At 34.1% G+C, this 16,984-nt stretch overlaps 1 protein-coding gene across 1 annotated transcript in view; it reads left to right on the top strand.

The window, feature by feature from the left end:
• The first annotated feature begins 3,368 nt into the window (after positions 1-3,368).
• LOC148181072 (protein Wnt-4a-like) overlaps positions 3,369-16,984 on the top strand; it is a 39,345-nt gene continuing 25,729 nt past the window's right edge. The window contains exon 1 of the mRNA XM_088034721.1: positions 3,369-3,543. Coding sequence (XP_087890847.1) covers positions 3,464-3,543 — 80 coding nt within the window. The 5' untranslated portion in view covers positions 3,369-3,463. The remainder of the gene's footprint in view (positions 3,544-16,984) is intronic.

Genomic DNA, 16,984 nt, shown 5'->3' with positions numbered 1-16,984 from the left:
ATTATACAATCACTCTTTAGCGTCTTCGTCTTCAAACAATCACTTCAACCTCTCGAAAATCGATTCGTGGAAAAAGAAAGTTGAAACGAGACCGCTTGGTTTGTATACTTTGGCCCTTCGAACACGCGAGTGTGAAGACTGTGAAGTTTTAAAAACAGTCAAAGTATTTTGGTCTCGGGTCGGCACTTTTGATACGATTCTGATTGTTTGAATATGTAGAAAAGCTTTATTTGCCTAACATAAGCTGTTTACATAATCCTCGGCGCCCTCCTAAAGGTTTTTTCGATGTTTGATCTTATTTTATAACTTTGTCCATCCGACTTTAATATGGAATTGTCATTCATAATTCACAACGATGATTGACGTTAGACGGTACTAATTGCCACATCATTCATAATCTTGGATTTGTTTAGGCGCGAACAGTGACCTTACTTTTGAAGTCGAGGCTTCACCATTCGTCTGATTGTTTCATCTTTTCCTACAGATTGAGAATGTTTATTTGGGTTTTAGTTCCGAACCGGAAAATTCATCCAGGATGCTAAAATCTAGATTTAGAAATATTTTGCAGTGCTGATGGACAAGCTCTAATTTTGGACCCATATTTTACGTATGTACATCTTTCTTATTACTCATGGGTCACATTGGGTTAAATTAAGGACTTACATTGTTTGCTTAAATCGATTTTTCCGGAATTGTTTTTATTATTATCCATTGTTTTCTCGTATAACAAGGTGTGCAAGCAAACTTGCGGTTATCGCTTTTCCGATGATCCATTTGATGTGGTATTTTTCTAAACTAAATAGACTAAACCAAACTGGACAATTAAAATCATTTTGAACAAAAAAAAGTACTACGACCTATGGGGTAGTGGGAAAAAGGCATTTTCCTACGACCCCATTTGAAAGTGACATTTTCCACACGGTTAAATGACTCCGAAAGTTGATGTTTTCGTACATCCATTTCCGAAAGTAAAAGTCACTAGTGCGATATGAATATATCCGCACAGACCTGCCAAAATTGACAGTTATTTTCAAATACAAATGTAACTCCAGAATTTTTGTCTCAAATATCTAGACGCTTCACTGTAAAACAACATGATAAAAATGAATTGGTTAGGTCGTTTTTGACAAATCAGTTTTGACAGGTCTGTGCGGATATATTCATATCACACTAGTGACTTTTATTTTCGGAAATGGATGTACAAAAACATGAACCATGTAAATATGTAGAATACGTCACTTTTTTATGAGGTTGTAGAAAAATGACATTTAGAATAGATTATCTGAAATGAACTATTGTCGAAACTTATGGTTTCTTTCTGATGATGAAAGGTCTTAGGAAAAATAGTGTACATAACTCGTCGGAAAGTGTCTTTCTTGCACTCGTGTAATATATGTGTATATCGGCTGGCGCCTCGTGCATCTACTTTTATCCTCGTGCGAAATTGGTCACTTTCCGTACTTGTTATGTAAATATCTATTTCTACACGGTTAAATGACTCCGAAGGTTGATTTCTTACATCCATTTACGGAAGAAAAAGTCACTAGTGTGATATGAATATATACGTACAAACCTGTCAAAATTGACATTTGTTTTGAAATACATATGTAACTCTTGAATTTTTGCCTCAAATCTTAATCTAAATGATTCACTGTAAAACAACATGCACAATGGTAAACATGAATTGGTTAGGTCGTTTCTGATAAGACAATTTTGACATGTCTGTGCAGATATTCATTTCACTAGTGACTTTTACTTTCGTAAATGGATTACAATGACATTAACCATTTAACTAAGAGAAATACGTCACTTTATGAGGTCGGAAAAAATTGACATTTAGAATTGATAAGAAATAAACTATTGTCGAGACTTATGGTTTCTTTCTAATGATGGAAGGTCGTAGGAAAAATAGTGTACATAACTTGTCGTCTTTCACTCGTGTAATGTTTGCACTCGGCTGGAGCCACGTGCATCTACATTCACACTTGTGCGAAATTGGTTACTTGCCGTATTTGTTATGTAAATATTAAATTGGTAATAAAACTTTTGACAATGGCAACTATAACTAAGACACTTTCCGACGAGTTACGTACACTATTTTTCCTATGACCTTTTGTCTAAAACAAATAATGAGTGTCGACAATTCAATTTCTTACTTATTACAAATGTCGATTTAGAAACTTACGATCCATACGAAAGTTCTACACAATTAAATGGCCCCCTAAAGTTGATGTTTTTGTACGTTTATTTACACAAGTAAAAATGACATAATTCAATTTTGACAGGTCTATGCAGATATATTCAAAGCCAGTGGATTTATCAAAGTACCGACACTTTTGGCAAAAATAGAAACGATTTAATCTCCATAAGAGGGCGCTGTCAAAATGCGAAACTATGAACCTTCCCAATTTTCAAGAATTTGTAGATTCCTTATTCCTCTTTCCACGCACACAATTAATTATAACACAGAACAACTTTCCTTTTCTTTCATGTTTTTAAACTCAAAACTCAAAAGCGCTCTCTCGTGGATATTAAATCGTTACAAAAGCTATTATTGTTAAATATGTCGGTACTTTAGTAAATCGACTAGCTTTGAATATATTCATATCGCACGTGTGACGTTTACTTTCGTAAATAGATTTACGAAAATGTTAAACTTTCGGAGTCATTTAAACGTGGCGTGTGAAATTTGTCACTTCATACAGGATCGTAGCAAAAAACGTTTTTCAATTATTTTTTGAACAGATTACAGAAGTTTTATTTGTAAACAATCAGAGAACAATTTGCAAATTACTGTGGAAAGTCAGAACCAGTGGTTATCGAAAGTTCTGGAACATTCTATATATCATTCATTCATCTCATAACGCAACTCTATCAAGAGGTTGACAATGTTGCTGTTCAATTTCAAACTTTCTTTTCAATTAGTACCTTTTCATAGCCTGTCTTTACGATTTTTCATGTTGTTTTGTAATTCATTTTCATTTTACAAATTGTTTCATGTTTTAACATGGGGAAATTTTAATTCCCGACCAATTACTTGAAAATGAAAGAATGCTATTTTTATTGCCAGTTGTACATCTAGTCAGAAATGCGGCAATAAATTTCCGATTAGATGTTCCAACCAGATTCTGAGATCCAACCCCCACCTCTTAAAACAGGTAGCACGCCATCGTCCGATTATGTCATCATCACTGTATGCAAATCGGATGCAAATGAAAACAAGTGTCAAACAAGCCTTGTCGTCAACAACAACACAAATATAACAGACGCAAAGCAATCTGCACGTGTTGTGCGGAAGTGGCCGAAGAAGAGGCGTGTCGATCGTTGGACCGCATCCAATGGTGACTAGATGGATAGACTGTGTCCGCCCCCACTGTCGGCGCCGTCTTGATTTGAAAACGTTCAGTTCATAGCTAGTTCGAGTGGAAGCAAGTGTAAGTGCGTCTCAGTGAACAACCGCGGCATGAAGCGTCGCGGCGCGGGACTCTTAGCTTCCGTCGCTTTGTGGACGCTTCTACTGCAGATTACGGATGCTGACTGGTGGTAAGTCTTCTTTTATTTTTTTTTGTGTTTAAATTTCTTATCAAATTGCGTATTTTAAAAAGTGTGGACAAGTGAAGTGAGAAAAAGAATCGCTGGGTAGTGTTTGTGTGTCGCGACTGGGTTGTTGATTTGGGACAGCTTGTATGTAGAGTGTTGTGTGATATAGTCGAAATGTTTGACTTGGGCGCTTGGTTGTATCACGAAAAGTGAAAAACGTTTTTTCGTAATGATTTCTAATGAATAGCGTTTTGGTATTAAATACGAGAGAGTTTCAATTATGTTAATTTAAAATGTACCTATATGTCGTAAAATGCCCCATAGGAGTACTTTTTGAATACTATATTTTATTATCAGAGTGGCTAATTGCACAATTTTCAAATCTAACGGGTTGCTTCTATGTCAATTTCCGTATGATTGTAAGTAAGTATGCAAAATTACAATTGCCAATTTAACTCCGATTGGAAACGTAGTAAAACAAGCTATAAATCGTCGGACCTCCGTATTGGTTATATACAGTGTCATAAGTGTTCAAAAGGAAAATAAATGTGCAGGTGCTCAGTCTGAATCATAACTTATGCATACTATTTTTCCCGTTTGTGAAAAATATATAGAAATTTTAACTGATTTAATGAAGCAAAAATTTAGTATGTTCATGCTAAGATGGTTTAGTATAGTTTCTTAATTAGCATCAAGAGGGTTTATAATATAAGCTATCGAAAATACATATAAATTTTATGATCGAAATGCATCCAATACAAGTGACAAATAGCTAAAAGATCGTTCTTTTAGAAAAGAAATCCATGTATAATGTGGACTGTCTTATTTATGGGCTGGTTTACGACTTTAAAAATTTTATACAATGCAATTTCGTGCTTTGTAACCTCATCTATAAAATATAGTAAATTGTGTATTTTTTTGACTTTGGGAAAATAAATGTAAAATGTGAAAACTGATCATTTATTGTTTCTACTTTTTCGAATTGATATTCAAAATAAAATGAGAATACCTGATACATATTTCTATTTTCCTTTTTTTGGTATATAATATGCGAGTAATATGTATTAAAAAATATCTATCATAATGTATATTGTTATCATACGACTAAAAAAACATCTTCAGTTGGGAGTTAGCTTTGAAATTTCAAGTCATGTCTTTGATTGAAGAAACAGTGTTTTGTTCATGTCATGTAATTTGATGTTGAAGATGGAGAAATTTAAATTTTATTTATTCCTGCTCTCTTAAACCTCCAAATAAAATTCGATTAATAGCGGTTAATGCTTGAGCAGAACTTTAATTTGAGATAAATGTCAGACAGATCAGATAGAATTTGGTCATGCATTTGGGTGTCGACTGTGTATAAAATTGAACAAATTAGAAATTAAAAAAGCTGTACCTGTAGTCGTTGTAGTTCGAAATCGATTCACTATGAACATTTGATCTTAGTCCGTCGAGAATAATTTGCAATTAGCCAAAGATAAGTTGTTTAGGTCCACAATGAACTTCCTACCTATGTTATTAAGTTTTACAACAGTCATTCCGATTTGTCATTAGTTTAGAATTCGTTAGAAAAGTTATAAATAGATACGAAATTGCTGTCAATCAACTCCCAATAACGAAAAAATCCAGTATAATCACCGTTCCGATTAGACCCGATGAATATTCATAACTTCATCTAATTAATCGTCTGAGAGAAATCCAGACAAATTGTTTTTTCAACATCTCGACGCACATGCCCTTCCTTAAATACCTTCTCAAACTACTTAAAATGTTTATCATAAGACTCAACCCGCTCGCTTTATACAACTTTCCAGACTTTGATGAAAACTCTTTGTGGAGACTAAACACCACCTATTGTAAAGTCGCGTCTCTTGCCTTGAAAAAGCATAAATAAGACGGCATCTAATACCACTTTAACTGCTCAATAAAATACAGTGTGTATGACGGCATTAAGCGCGAAAGGGCCTCCATATACAGGTGTCTGTAAAAACCTGGACGTTTCGTTCGAGACAATAAAACGAATTCGACAAACATTTGACCCGGGACAAATGTCCGACAAGACATTCCACTTAGTCCACCGAGACTTGAATTATAAATATTTGTTAATCGTTCAGTTCAGGTATGGGAGGAGGCAGATCCTACGACGATGTGGAAACGTTAAAAGCGTTAACAAACGTATTAATTAACATGGAACGTCTAAAACGACTACAGGAATAGTTTTTATAACGTACGAGAGACCGAGAGCCATTTAAAAGTCTAATTTTTTGATGCACGAAGACCGAGAGGACGTGCGCCAAATTCTTCAGACAAAGACGCTTTGGCGAAGGATGCCTTCCAGTTCTCGTCGTCGTTAAAGGGCAAAGAAGCAAAGTTTTATCAGTATTTTCCATTGAAACTGAAATTTTGCTTGGCTTGAATATTCAAAATAGTTTGAACAGTGAAAATTATTCGACTATTTCAGGAATTTTGATTTGGTAATTGAGATAACACACAAATTGATGACTTCATTTTTTAAGAAACAACATTGAAACGTCATGAGCCAATAATTCAAATAAAATCAAACACTGTTAATTAAGTTTTAGTTGCATAACAGTAGAAATCTTATCTACGCCTGTTAGGCATGTCAGAGTTGTTTTGACAGTTTGAGGTTCAATATTGATTGACATTGACATGGTCCTGAATCGGTTTTGAAACCAATCAGTTGATACCACTTTGTGCCTGAAGTTTGTTTTGACTATAAAACTCATATTTTACAAAATTTAATTCTTTATAGGATACTAAAATAATAAATAAAAACCTTGGTCCGATTCGAATGCCTTTTATTGCAGTCTTTGCCCGTACCACCTCACCGAAGTGTATTTTATCTGTACAATAAATAATTAAAGTTGACATTTATTATCTATACGTGCACTGACTGGATTAACCATTCCAGTGTTTCCCGTTTTTCATTTTTCATTCTCATTTTCGACATTCTCTCACAATTAGCACTTCATTATCACTTTGTTTCTAAAATTGCTCCCAAAATACCAGACCTACTTCCCCAACTCATTTCCTTTTTAATGTTGTTCCCACCAAAAGCGTCCATTTTTCCCAAATTCCGCCTCTTCGTCCCAACACGAATCGACAACTCAACGAACCGAAATAATCAACACATGTAATCTAGTCATCCGTAAAGCTCAACTCTTCGATTACCATCGTCCGATTTGGTTACGCTTTTAGAGAAACGTCGTGTTTTTTAAAGTTATGATCCATTGTCGCATTGTATCGAGTATAATTAAGGGTTGGAGGAATTCGGCGGTAAATTTCGGGTGTTGATGGCTTTTAGCCGGCAGGTACGGTGTGAGTTTCCCATAAACTGTCGGCGGATATTTAAGAATCCATTAAAGAAACCCTACAAACTAATAACAAGCCATGAAAACAGCCTCCTGCTCAGACAACACAAAGACGGCCACAATCGCAGAGACCGACAGACTTCGAGGATTGCTTTCGGTGGATTTACAATAGGAAGGCACAGGTAGACGCAAAACGGGAGAAGAGATAAGAACTGTTGAAGTTCTGCAGAAGAAAAGGCAATTTGTCGGGAACGGATCTTGAGTTTTAATCCTCGGTTTTCAATTCAATGAACGTCCACCTCCGCATTTTTTAATAAGAGGTTAAAAATTAGCGCGATTTGAACTAAAATTTTAGCTTTTATAAAATTGTTGACACTGTTTTAAATCTAGTTCTGCTGAACTAAATTTGGTCAGCAAGTCAATTTCCACAGTGCATTTATTGCTTGATATAATAGAGCGGCGTCAAATTCCCTCCAGAAATCACTTTTTCATTCTGTTGGGCAGTGTACCAATTATGCCGTAACCGAAAAAGTTAAATTGGCGCGAAATTTAAATATTAAAACCCGTTTACCATGAATCACACAAGTTTGGAGCACTTGTAGTAAAATTGCTGTAGGTAAACTCGGCCGTAACAACACCACTTATTACAGCTCACTGTATTATTTACACTCATGAGTCACGGTGGAAATCCAGGTGAGATAGCACCATCTTTAACGGCATGAAATCACGTATTAAATCCCCCGACTACCCCAAACTTCCTCTCCAGACTAATCTAGACGTGGTCTTTAGTCTTTGGCATGCAGGACATTTTATGGCTGCGATGTAATTAACAAGTTGTTTTGACCGGCTGATGGTTCTTGTACACGCAATTGCGCTTCCACGAATTGTCAGTTCGGACAATGCCGAGGAGGTAGACAAGAGAGCGGCATCGACGGTTGCAGGACTACCACGTCTAATTGATTATTAAACTAAACAGCTGATTTATTGCTTCCTTCGTCTGAGGGAATTATTCACAGACATGCGGTGTGTCCAAACCGAATACATGGATTTCATGCTGTCAGATCCGATTGAAAGCTGTGACGAGAAAAGGCGACAAACTTCACACTTGATCGTTGATTTTTCCAGATTTGACGCTTGCTAGAATTATGATTTTTGCTTTGCACGGTTATGGAACAGACTTGGCGGGCAATTAGATAATTGCACATTTCCAGGCCAGTTTCAATTGTAGCATTTGATTTCTTTGCATTTTTGTCACCACGTTCCTAATATTTTTTACTATTTATGAACACTAAGTGTAAAAAGAATATCCGACTTCTGTTTTACGTTTATTTACATGGTAAACATAGATAAGAGTAGATTTATATCGTATTTACAATTTTACAAATTTTACAAATTACAATTTTCATTTTCAATTTCCAAATCAAAATCCTTCTTCATTTAAATGTGATCTGGCAAAATTTCTTTTACCACAAATCGTATAAATATCCAAGAAAGTTGTAGTCGAGATTTTTAATCATTCTATTTTGTGCCTTGCCAAAATAACACTTCTCGGCCCATTTTTTCTGTTCATATCGCATCAGAATGTCCAAATCCACATGCTCCCAAAATAGCGACAACCAACGTAAATTGTCCTAATGAGACATGTTAGAGTCTAATGCGGCTCGGTTATGAACTATAACATGCACTCAAGGCACGACATTCTTTTTTGCTTCATTCGAGTCACTTGCAGTAAATGGATTGCGGTAAATCATCGGTTAATATCGGATTTATTTCATTAAATTAGTGGCAAATGGGTTAATTCATAACTTAATTATACGAGCGGGAGCCACGTAAATCATGACTTATTTACTTGTCATCCAATGAACAGGATGCGAATATCCTAAGATTTCCAAGATGAAAATCTGGGACTTGTGCCAGTTTTTCGCAAAGTTTTGAAAAAGTGATTTTCCAGGTAGAAAAACCAAGTCCTCGATTCGCTGGAATTGTATTCCTTCGTACGAGTCTATTGTTAACTCCATGTGACGAATTGCTGCAGTTGACTCGTGGAATGTCGATATTTATACTCCTGTATGGACACGTTCGTGTTTTATTAGGTTCTACACATTGCGGATAAAATTTATCAGAAGGTAATGGTTGATTGATCTCACGTTGATTTATTAAACTATTAACACTAGCATCAATGGTAACGAGTTTCAAACTAAAAATGTCTTTAAACAATATGGTACTTTGTATCTGTCGAAAAATTCCGTTTTCATAATAATCAATGGTTTTTTTCAAACGCTATTTTTGCACCTAAGTGCTGCAAAATTAGAATGAATAGAATGTTTGTTATCTTGGATTTTTACAACTTGTTTGAATCGATTTTACATGAGTCAGAAGTTTCCATGAGTAATAGTTGATTTTATTACCTCTTTTTAAAGTAAATTTCAAAATGTATGCAGGTACTCAAATAAACGTTTAAAGTTATAAAATCAGCTAATATTGTAGATACATAAACAGATTTGTTCATCCAGCTCGTGTGCAATGTATTTATTTTATAGGTCAGTGGTATATTAAAAAATAGTGAAAAAATTCGGAAATGACAGTTTATTTTATGTTTTTTTCTAGAATTGGCTGTTTTCTGCTAAAAATGTTACTGTGCATTATCAACATCTTATATGTTCGTCTGCTATCAAATTAGAGGTTTTATTACGCATTTATGAGGAAATAAAATAAAGTGCCTAAAAATGAATGACTATTCGAATGGGATTTATGTTGACATAAATATTACAGGCAATTTATTCTGCGTTTTTAATTAAATTTTACTTGGATATTTTCAGGTTATGTGCAAAATCAAATAATATTAATTTAACATAAATTTGATGTTTTTTTTTATCACGATTTTATCAGCAAGAATTTCTTGATGGTAAAAACCGCACCTTTCTGTCATTTAGTTTCGGAGTTATCGTGATTTATTCATATAGGAACTAAAAGCCACCATCCGAGACCTAATTCTGTTATTTTATTTAGACCGACGTTAAAGAATGGCATGATTTAGATCTGCGTAAAATAATTTCCGTCAATTTGAGCTTAGAAATTGACATGGCTGTGGGGTAAAGTTTGTTGGTCATTTTCTTATCAAAAAAAAATTTGTCTTCCAATCCATTCTTGAATTTCTTTAATTTTCAACTTTTGTTATAATCTGGTCTGAAATTGGCTGTGCTTCAATATCTTGTCGAAATAAATTTAACTTTTTATAGTCTTCTTCTCAACTCATCTTGTATGATTCGTTCATTTATGAGACAAAATATTTCCATTACATAAGTTATTCTCGTTGTCAACATTTCCATGGATAGATTACCCATCCAATCAACGAACAATTGTCTTGTTCGGTAAGTAACTACAGATTGAGGTTCTCTTATTAACAGTTAGGTAGCGTGGATACTGTTTTGCAAATATCTTTAGGATTTGAAGACTGTTGGCTATGACCAATAATTGTTATTCATAATACGGAAATTTTGTATCCATGGTAATATTGTGCAATAAAAAAAAACTCATTCTCTGATGGCTTAGAAATTTTAAGTAATGTCTTTGATTGAACAAACAGTCTTTTAATTGATTTTTGACGTTACCAAAATAAGAAATTTGAGAAGATTTTGATGAAAGATTTTCACAGGGCCGTCATATTTGAATCATGCCGCAAAAAGTTTTCGAATGAAAAATTGATCACAACATTGTTTTCCTTTTTTTTTTCATTTAAAGACAGTTTCCATCTAATAACAAGTTCTCAAAGAACCAAAGGTAACTGAGATGTTTTTTTTTGATCGCTCGATATCAATTCAGAGATAGGGGAAAAGCACCGAATAATTGGATACTTTAAAAATATATATTAAAAATACTTGCTTTTAAATTGAATCAATTAAATTATTATTTATATTGAGTTTGAAATGTTTTCTTTACGATCTATACGTTTAAATTAAATACACGATTTTTATTTTATCGACAAATATGTATTTTGTCATAAATTTGATGCTCTAAAAAACAGTATCTTTTTACTTTACTTTTTACTTTACTGATGGTTTATTTTTCGGATTTTTGAATTATATTTTCAGTTTAGCTTGAATTTTTGGATGGAATATTTTATATGAAATTCGTTCATATTTTGCTATCATGTAGAATATAGAAACAAAATTTTAAATATTCAAAAAATGATATAACATGTAAATTTTTCAGTAGTTGTACGCTATAATTTCTTTGATTAATAATTTCACCGTTTAAGACTATCGTAAGAAAAGCTTGAAATAGATGGGTACCGCATAAAACAAAATAAAAATCGTTCAGTTTCTGGGTTATTAAAAACATTTTATAGTATAGGTACACGCCATATTATTAATATTTCAACCGTTCTATGAATAAATTAACATCTTGTGTGGCGCGCACATCAGATCTACATAGAGAAAGAAATGAATATCAAATGCAAAACTATGCATTAGAAATAGTCATTTCTACTTCAAAGGCGTTAAAAAACAATACTTCTGGTATTTACATTGAACCATAAAAACGAGTAATCCGGCTCGAGGGACCCATATAAGTGAATTCTAATAAATAAATTACCCTGTAATTAAACTACTGTTCTTTCTACACACAAAACTAACACGCACTGCTAGTCATTGACCTTGGATGCTAACATATGCCCATAATCTGAATACGTAAAATAGCGAATATGAACAAAGCTGATTAGGGGATAATGGCAGATAATGCGAGACATTCTTCTGTAATGCTTATGTGTGCACGTAACTAATAACATTGTGTTCCTCATTCCTAGCGACAATTCTTTGACAGGATTGGAACGGCATATGGCTATAGTTCTAAAGAAAAATACAAAGTAGCGTTATAAAGTGGTTTCTAACAGTTCTAATCACAAGTCATTAAATGAAGTATAGAGCTCGGTCGCGCATCGAGGTTCTACTGTAATATGAATGTAATGCAGCTTGCAATTTCTACGTTCATTGTGTCCGAATTAACCAATTAGAAGCATTACCTTTATCACCACCGTGAATTTTATTTATGAAATCTTAATTCCAAGTCGTCCAAAGAAAGCGTGCCACTGGACACATTAAATAAATCACTTTCATTTATTATTTATGGGGCCTTTCAACGTGTATAATTTCCACAGCGATTAATTGAATTAAGACCGTTTGATTATAAACCTGCCAATGTATGGCAAATTGCACCGTTAACTGGAACATTTCCTTCGCTTTATTGGCGAATTTATTGTTAAATTAAAATGCACACTTGACTCCGAGGCGAATAAACATTGGATTTTTACAGTGTCTTAAAAAGGTTTCACCGAACAGGAAATTCATTTTGCCTGTATTTTCAAAAAACTAATTGAACGAATTCCCATGTCCTCGTATAATTTCAACATCAAAATCCAAAACTTCATAAATCTACCTCGACTATCGTCGGAGCAGATCTCCACGTTAAAAAATTTGAATGCGACCCCTAAGTGTTCCAGATAACGTGTTGATTAAAATTTGATTTACGTACTTAACCCTGCCGTAAAAATTCCACCGATTTTTATACAGATTTTTCGTGGTAATTGGGTTGAGGGTGAATAACGTCAGCAAGAAAAGCTGATGTGTTCACTTGTATCGTGATAACAGGCAGACAATGAGAAGACTGAGGTGTGTTACCCTCGGGTAAGGTTAATGAGATATTGGGTAGACCGCGCCAACCTCGGTCGTCCGCCAACAGTTAATTATACGAAGAGGGTTGAGTCCTTAGGGGTGGTTCCCGGCTAGTTGCCTTCTCGGAAAACTGCATCAGATACCTGAGCGGAGGAAACGGAGCGAGAGCTTGGTGGATGACACGTAAAAAATTCATTATTATTGTCTCCAAAAGGCGAAGCACCGAAGAAGAGCTTCTTGACTTGATGTACCTACGCAATAAATTTGAATTAGAATATGTATTTAATTGCTGCTATTTCTATTTTTTCTCATGGAATTCATGACATAATAATTATTTATGGAGTTATTATGTTTCATTTGAAGAAAAAGAGTCATCTTCAATTAGTTTGATTATGATTCTGCATCTAATTAAATTTAATGTCACACGTTCAGTGAGTAATGACGATGTATTTATATATTTATTTATTATTTTTTATACTTATTATCTGCTGAAATGGGCATTGCAACATTCATTTATTCAAAATGTTCGACCTTGAGTCCCGCCCGTTTTGCGCTCGTATTGCAATGTTTCCCTTGCAGTACTAGTAACATAAATATCTACAGTTGCGTGCAATTTAGGTCTTGATGACTACATTCTCTGTCGAGCTTTCGTATTATTCAGGACACACATATTTACGATCATTTCCAATTGTCTCAATTTTCCTCGAAATCCTTCGTCAAAACCCATAATTATTTCATCATAGTTGATCTACAGCTTGGGAAATTTGTCGATCTAGCAATTATCGCCCGTAATGCGTCTAATTTATTAGTTTGCTCATAGTCCGACCTGCCCACATCCAACATGTGGCTTTCGTTAAAAAATCATTAAATAAGTCGCATCCGTTGATTAGCGTACAAATTTTAATTAGCAACCGCCAAAGCCCCGATTATTAATTATCTTATTTTTACGAGTCTGCATAGCCACAACGATTTGCATCCACCTACATGAAAACGTACGGGGGAACAAAACGTACCGAGACATGCAATATTAAAAACAGACTCAAATCGGCCGACATATTTAATAACCTGCTTAAATTTATTACGAGAACTCGAAACCGGTTATTAAAGTTCGTTCAAATTTTCTATACTCTCAATTACGGTTTATGAGGAGCTGCCGGTGTCCTATCGAAGCCTATTATCCTTTTTGAGAATTGAAGCAAACGGAAAGGGGATTTTTAATTAACGGAGATTTTTGAGGGTCATAAAAGCAACGATAAATCCGATGTGACAAGGTGTTATTAAAATTAATTCCGGACTTTATTAATCATTATTACTAATCATAATGACGACTGGTTTCTCCATGTTTGCAGTTGTATTAACAAATTACGAGTTGTAAACGTATAATTAGACGTGTAAATCATAATTAGGGAAAGACAGCTGGAGGACTATTGGGAAAAATGCATCAGAGTTCATCAGCAACGTGGCAGTTGAGATTTTATCTTCCAAATTGGACTAGAGGGTTGTGGGTTAGTTTGATACACGATTTTAATTTATTGGAAGCTTAAAATTAGGCGGTTAATTTTAATTTCACCTTTATTCGAAAGCACCTTCACCCTTTTGCAATGTTCAAACCTAAATATATTCAAATCAAGAAGATATGTACATAGTGAATTAATTATAGAATGTGTTAACGTCAATTAAATAAACTTAAAAGCTCTTCCCTGTAATTTTTGAACAGGTTTTCAACAGTCGCATCTGCGTATTATTTCATACATTCAAATCAAATTGTCAGGAATTTTAATGCCGCACATTTATTTCGTGAGTGAAACTGACCCACATGACCATAAACATAATTTTGTTTTTTTTCTTGAAAATGATATACTTAGTGGAGATAATAACAGGCTAATTGCAACCCCGAAATTACACATTGCCGCAGATGTTGAATCATTCACCCCCTTCAACTCAATTGTCCATATTTATTTGAGTAGTTTTCGTGTTATTTCCGGGACATATTATATGTGGTCCAAACATCCTCGTTGAGGTTTACGACGTGTTTTCGATTAAATATGCAAATGACAGGTTGTCTTTTTCACAAATTACTTTTCTATTTTTGTAATGTTGGGACGCTCGCCCCAACCAGGTATGTCTTTGAAAAAATCGATAGCTTCGAGATTAAATTAAAATCAAACTTATGTTCCCCGTTAATATCCAATGAGACAAAAGGTTTTAATCTGCCATTTAAGTGAGTTCTGTGATGAATAACAATTAAGAATCCGGCATCTCGAGGGAGGTTATTAATCAGTCGAGCTCCAGCTTCAACGGAGGGAAAAGGGGTAGCTTCGTGTGTGGACAAATTTTCTACAAAATCAACTTCTCAATCCAGTTCGACGGAAACCTGATCCACCAGGTGTCCATTTGAATTCTTTATTGGAAATAATCTTCGCTACACTAAAATTTCTTCACGAAAGTATTCCGGCTAATTAAAATTTAATGTAAGGTAAGTATTGTTTTGAGGTGGTTGGGCGCCCGAAATAGCCGGCCCTAATTGGATGCGAATTGCGAACGTGCTTTTTGTGCAGTTTACGGTAAATTTATTGGTGCGAATTGATGTTGCCGGTTTTGGGAAGCAATTTGTTTTACAAAGTTGAAGATTTTAGGTGGTCTGACAGGTCCAGACTTGTACTACAGGTATGGAAGGATTATGTTTATGCTGGTATAATTAACATGAACGAAAATCCAGGTTAAGAATGGATAATATCGTTAAAGGATTTGTCTGGGCTTAAACTGGAGCTTTATGACGCTTGCGGTCTTCACCAAAATTAACGGTGTCGAAAAATTTTCAATTGTAATAAAATACAAGAAGTCTTTCTTATTTTTTATTCAGTAAAAATGGGTTTTGCTTTATGTGGATATGTTAGTCTTTTGTAAATTATCGACCTCTACAAATCGCACTTAAAAATCCGCATTTGTCGTAAAATTAAAAAAAAGGTGATTTTTTTATCCTTTCTTCTGCTTTCTGCATATTTTAATGACATGCTTTTTTAATTTTTCATACAGCTCGATTTTATTACTCATTTTATATTTTTCCAAATTCAATATAATTTGTTATTATTTGGTTACATTGATTGTTTTCCCATATTTTTATTTTTTTATTGTTTAATTTATCCATCTGTTTTACTTTTACATCTATCTTCATCATGTGTTCGCCGTTTTAACAACTTCGTTACGTTCTTTTCAGAAATTCCACTCAGATTCTGTTCTCTTTTAGCTTCCCATGCGTTAATTATCTAATCCTAATATACAGCCGCGGACACAAAATCTTAGACTTCAATGTCATCTAATCGTCACATGGTGTAAAACCCCACTTAGAATTTGTAACCTTACTTTTTTGCATTGTCAATTTTGAAAGTTTTAATTTTTTTATTTCAGAATGGTTAGAATTTTCAGAGTTTCCAAAATTGTGGGGACCTGACTGTATAATAGATCATACCACACTGTACTTAAGAGACTGTTCTAATTTTATCGGCTTTACATACTTCAGTCATGACAATTCTGAATTGCCAACTTGTCAATACTTTGATGTTTTAAACGTCAGTAATGACAATGACAGTAATGCCCAGACTACACTCAAATTTTTGAAATGTCATGAAAATGACGTCTCAGATTTTGTGTCCGCGGCTGTATGTGCACTTTCTGGTTTATATTTCTACTTTCCCTCTGCAAAACAATCTTCTAGCATTACTTTGACACAATCATACCCTGTTGTTAAGTAAAACAATATCAATGTTCCTACTAATGTTGTACATTATTTGCTTTTATTATTATTATTATATACTTTTATTTTTCTTTGTCGTATTCTAGGCAGTAAACTTAATTTTCTTGTTGTTTCTGATTTCAGGTTTCTAAGCCTAAATCATCTGTAATTTTGACTTGCTATCATGAAATACTGCATTATCTTCTATTCTAATTTTGAACATCCAATTTAGCTACCTTTTTCATAAACTTTATTTAGAATGTATACTACCACACCAAATTAAAAAATACATCCAAAAAAACAAAAAAATGGCTGAATCCTTCTTTCCGTTTACCAGAATTAGTTAATTTTTTCATAAAAATTGTTACTTTCGTGAAACAATTTAGTAATGATATCTTTGAAAATAAAAAATAAAAAGATTTCACCCCTGATAATTCTGCTTTTTGACAAGTCCTAGTTTCTATACATTTTAATAAAGGTTTCTGTATCGTTGCATCGCAATAATTTCCAAAAGATGGAGGCAGAATAGGTCTGTGTAGGTTAAAGTTAATCAAAATCAGACTACAACCTCAAATGAGAAATGTCAAAAACGACAGATTAAACCAAATGTCAGAGATGTCCAAAACTGTCCTTGACTGCATAGCCAGAGATGATTCGGTAGCTTTTGGAAATGTTAGCTTTGTTTTTGTCCTTTTTATTGCCAACTGGAC

This window comes from Gnatocerus cornutus, chromosome 1 (genome assembly GCF_029298725.1).
Source record: "Gnatocerus cornutus isolate USDA-ARS CGAHR chromosome 1, icGnaCorn1.1, whole genome shotgun sequence".
Classification (NCBI taxonomy): Eukaryota; Metazoa; Arthropoda; class Insecta; order Coleoptera; family Tenebrionidae; genus Gnatocerus; species Gnatocerus cornutus.
Note: the sequence above shows the minus strand (reverse complement) of the source record. Positions and strands in the feature narration are given on the sequence as shown.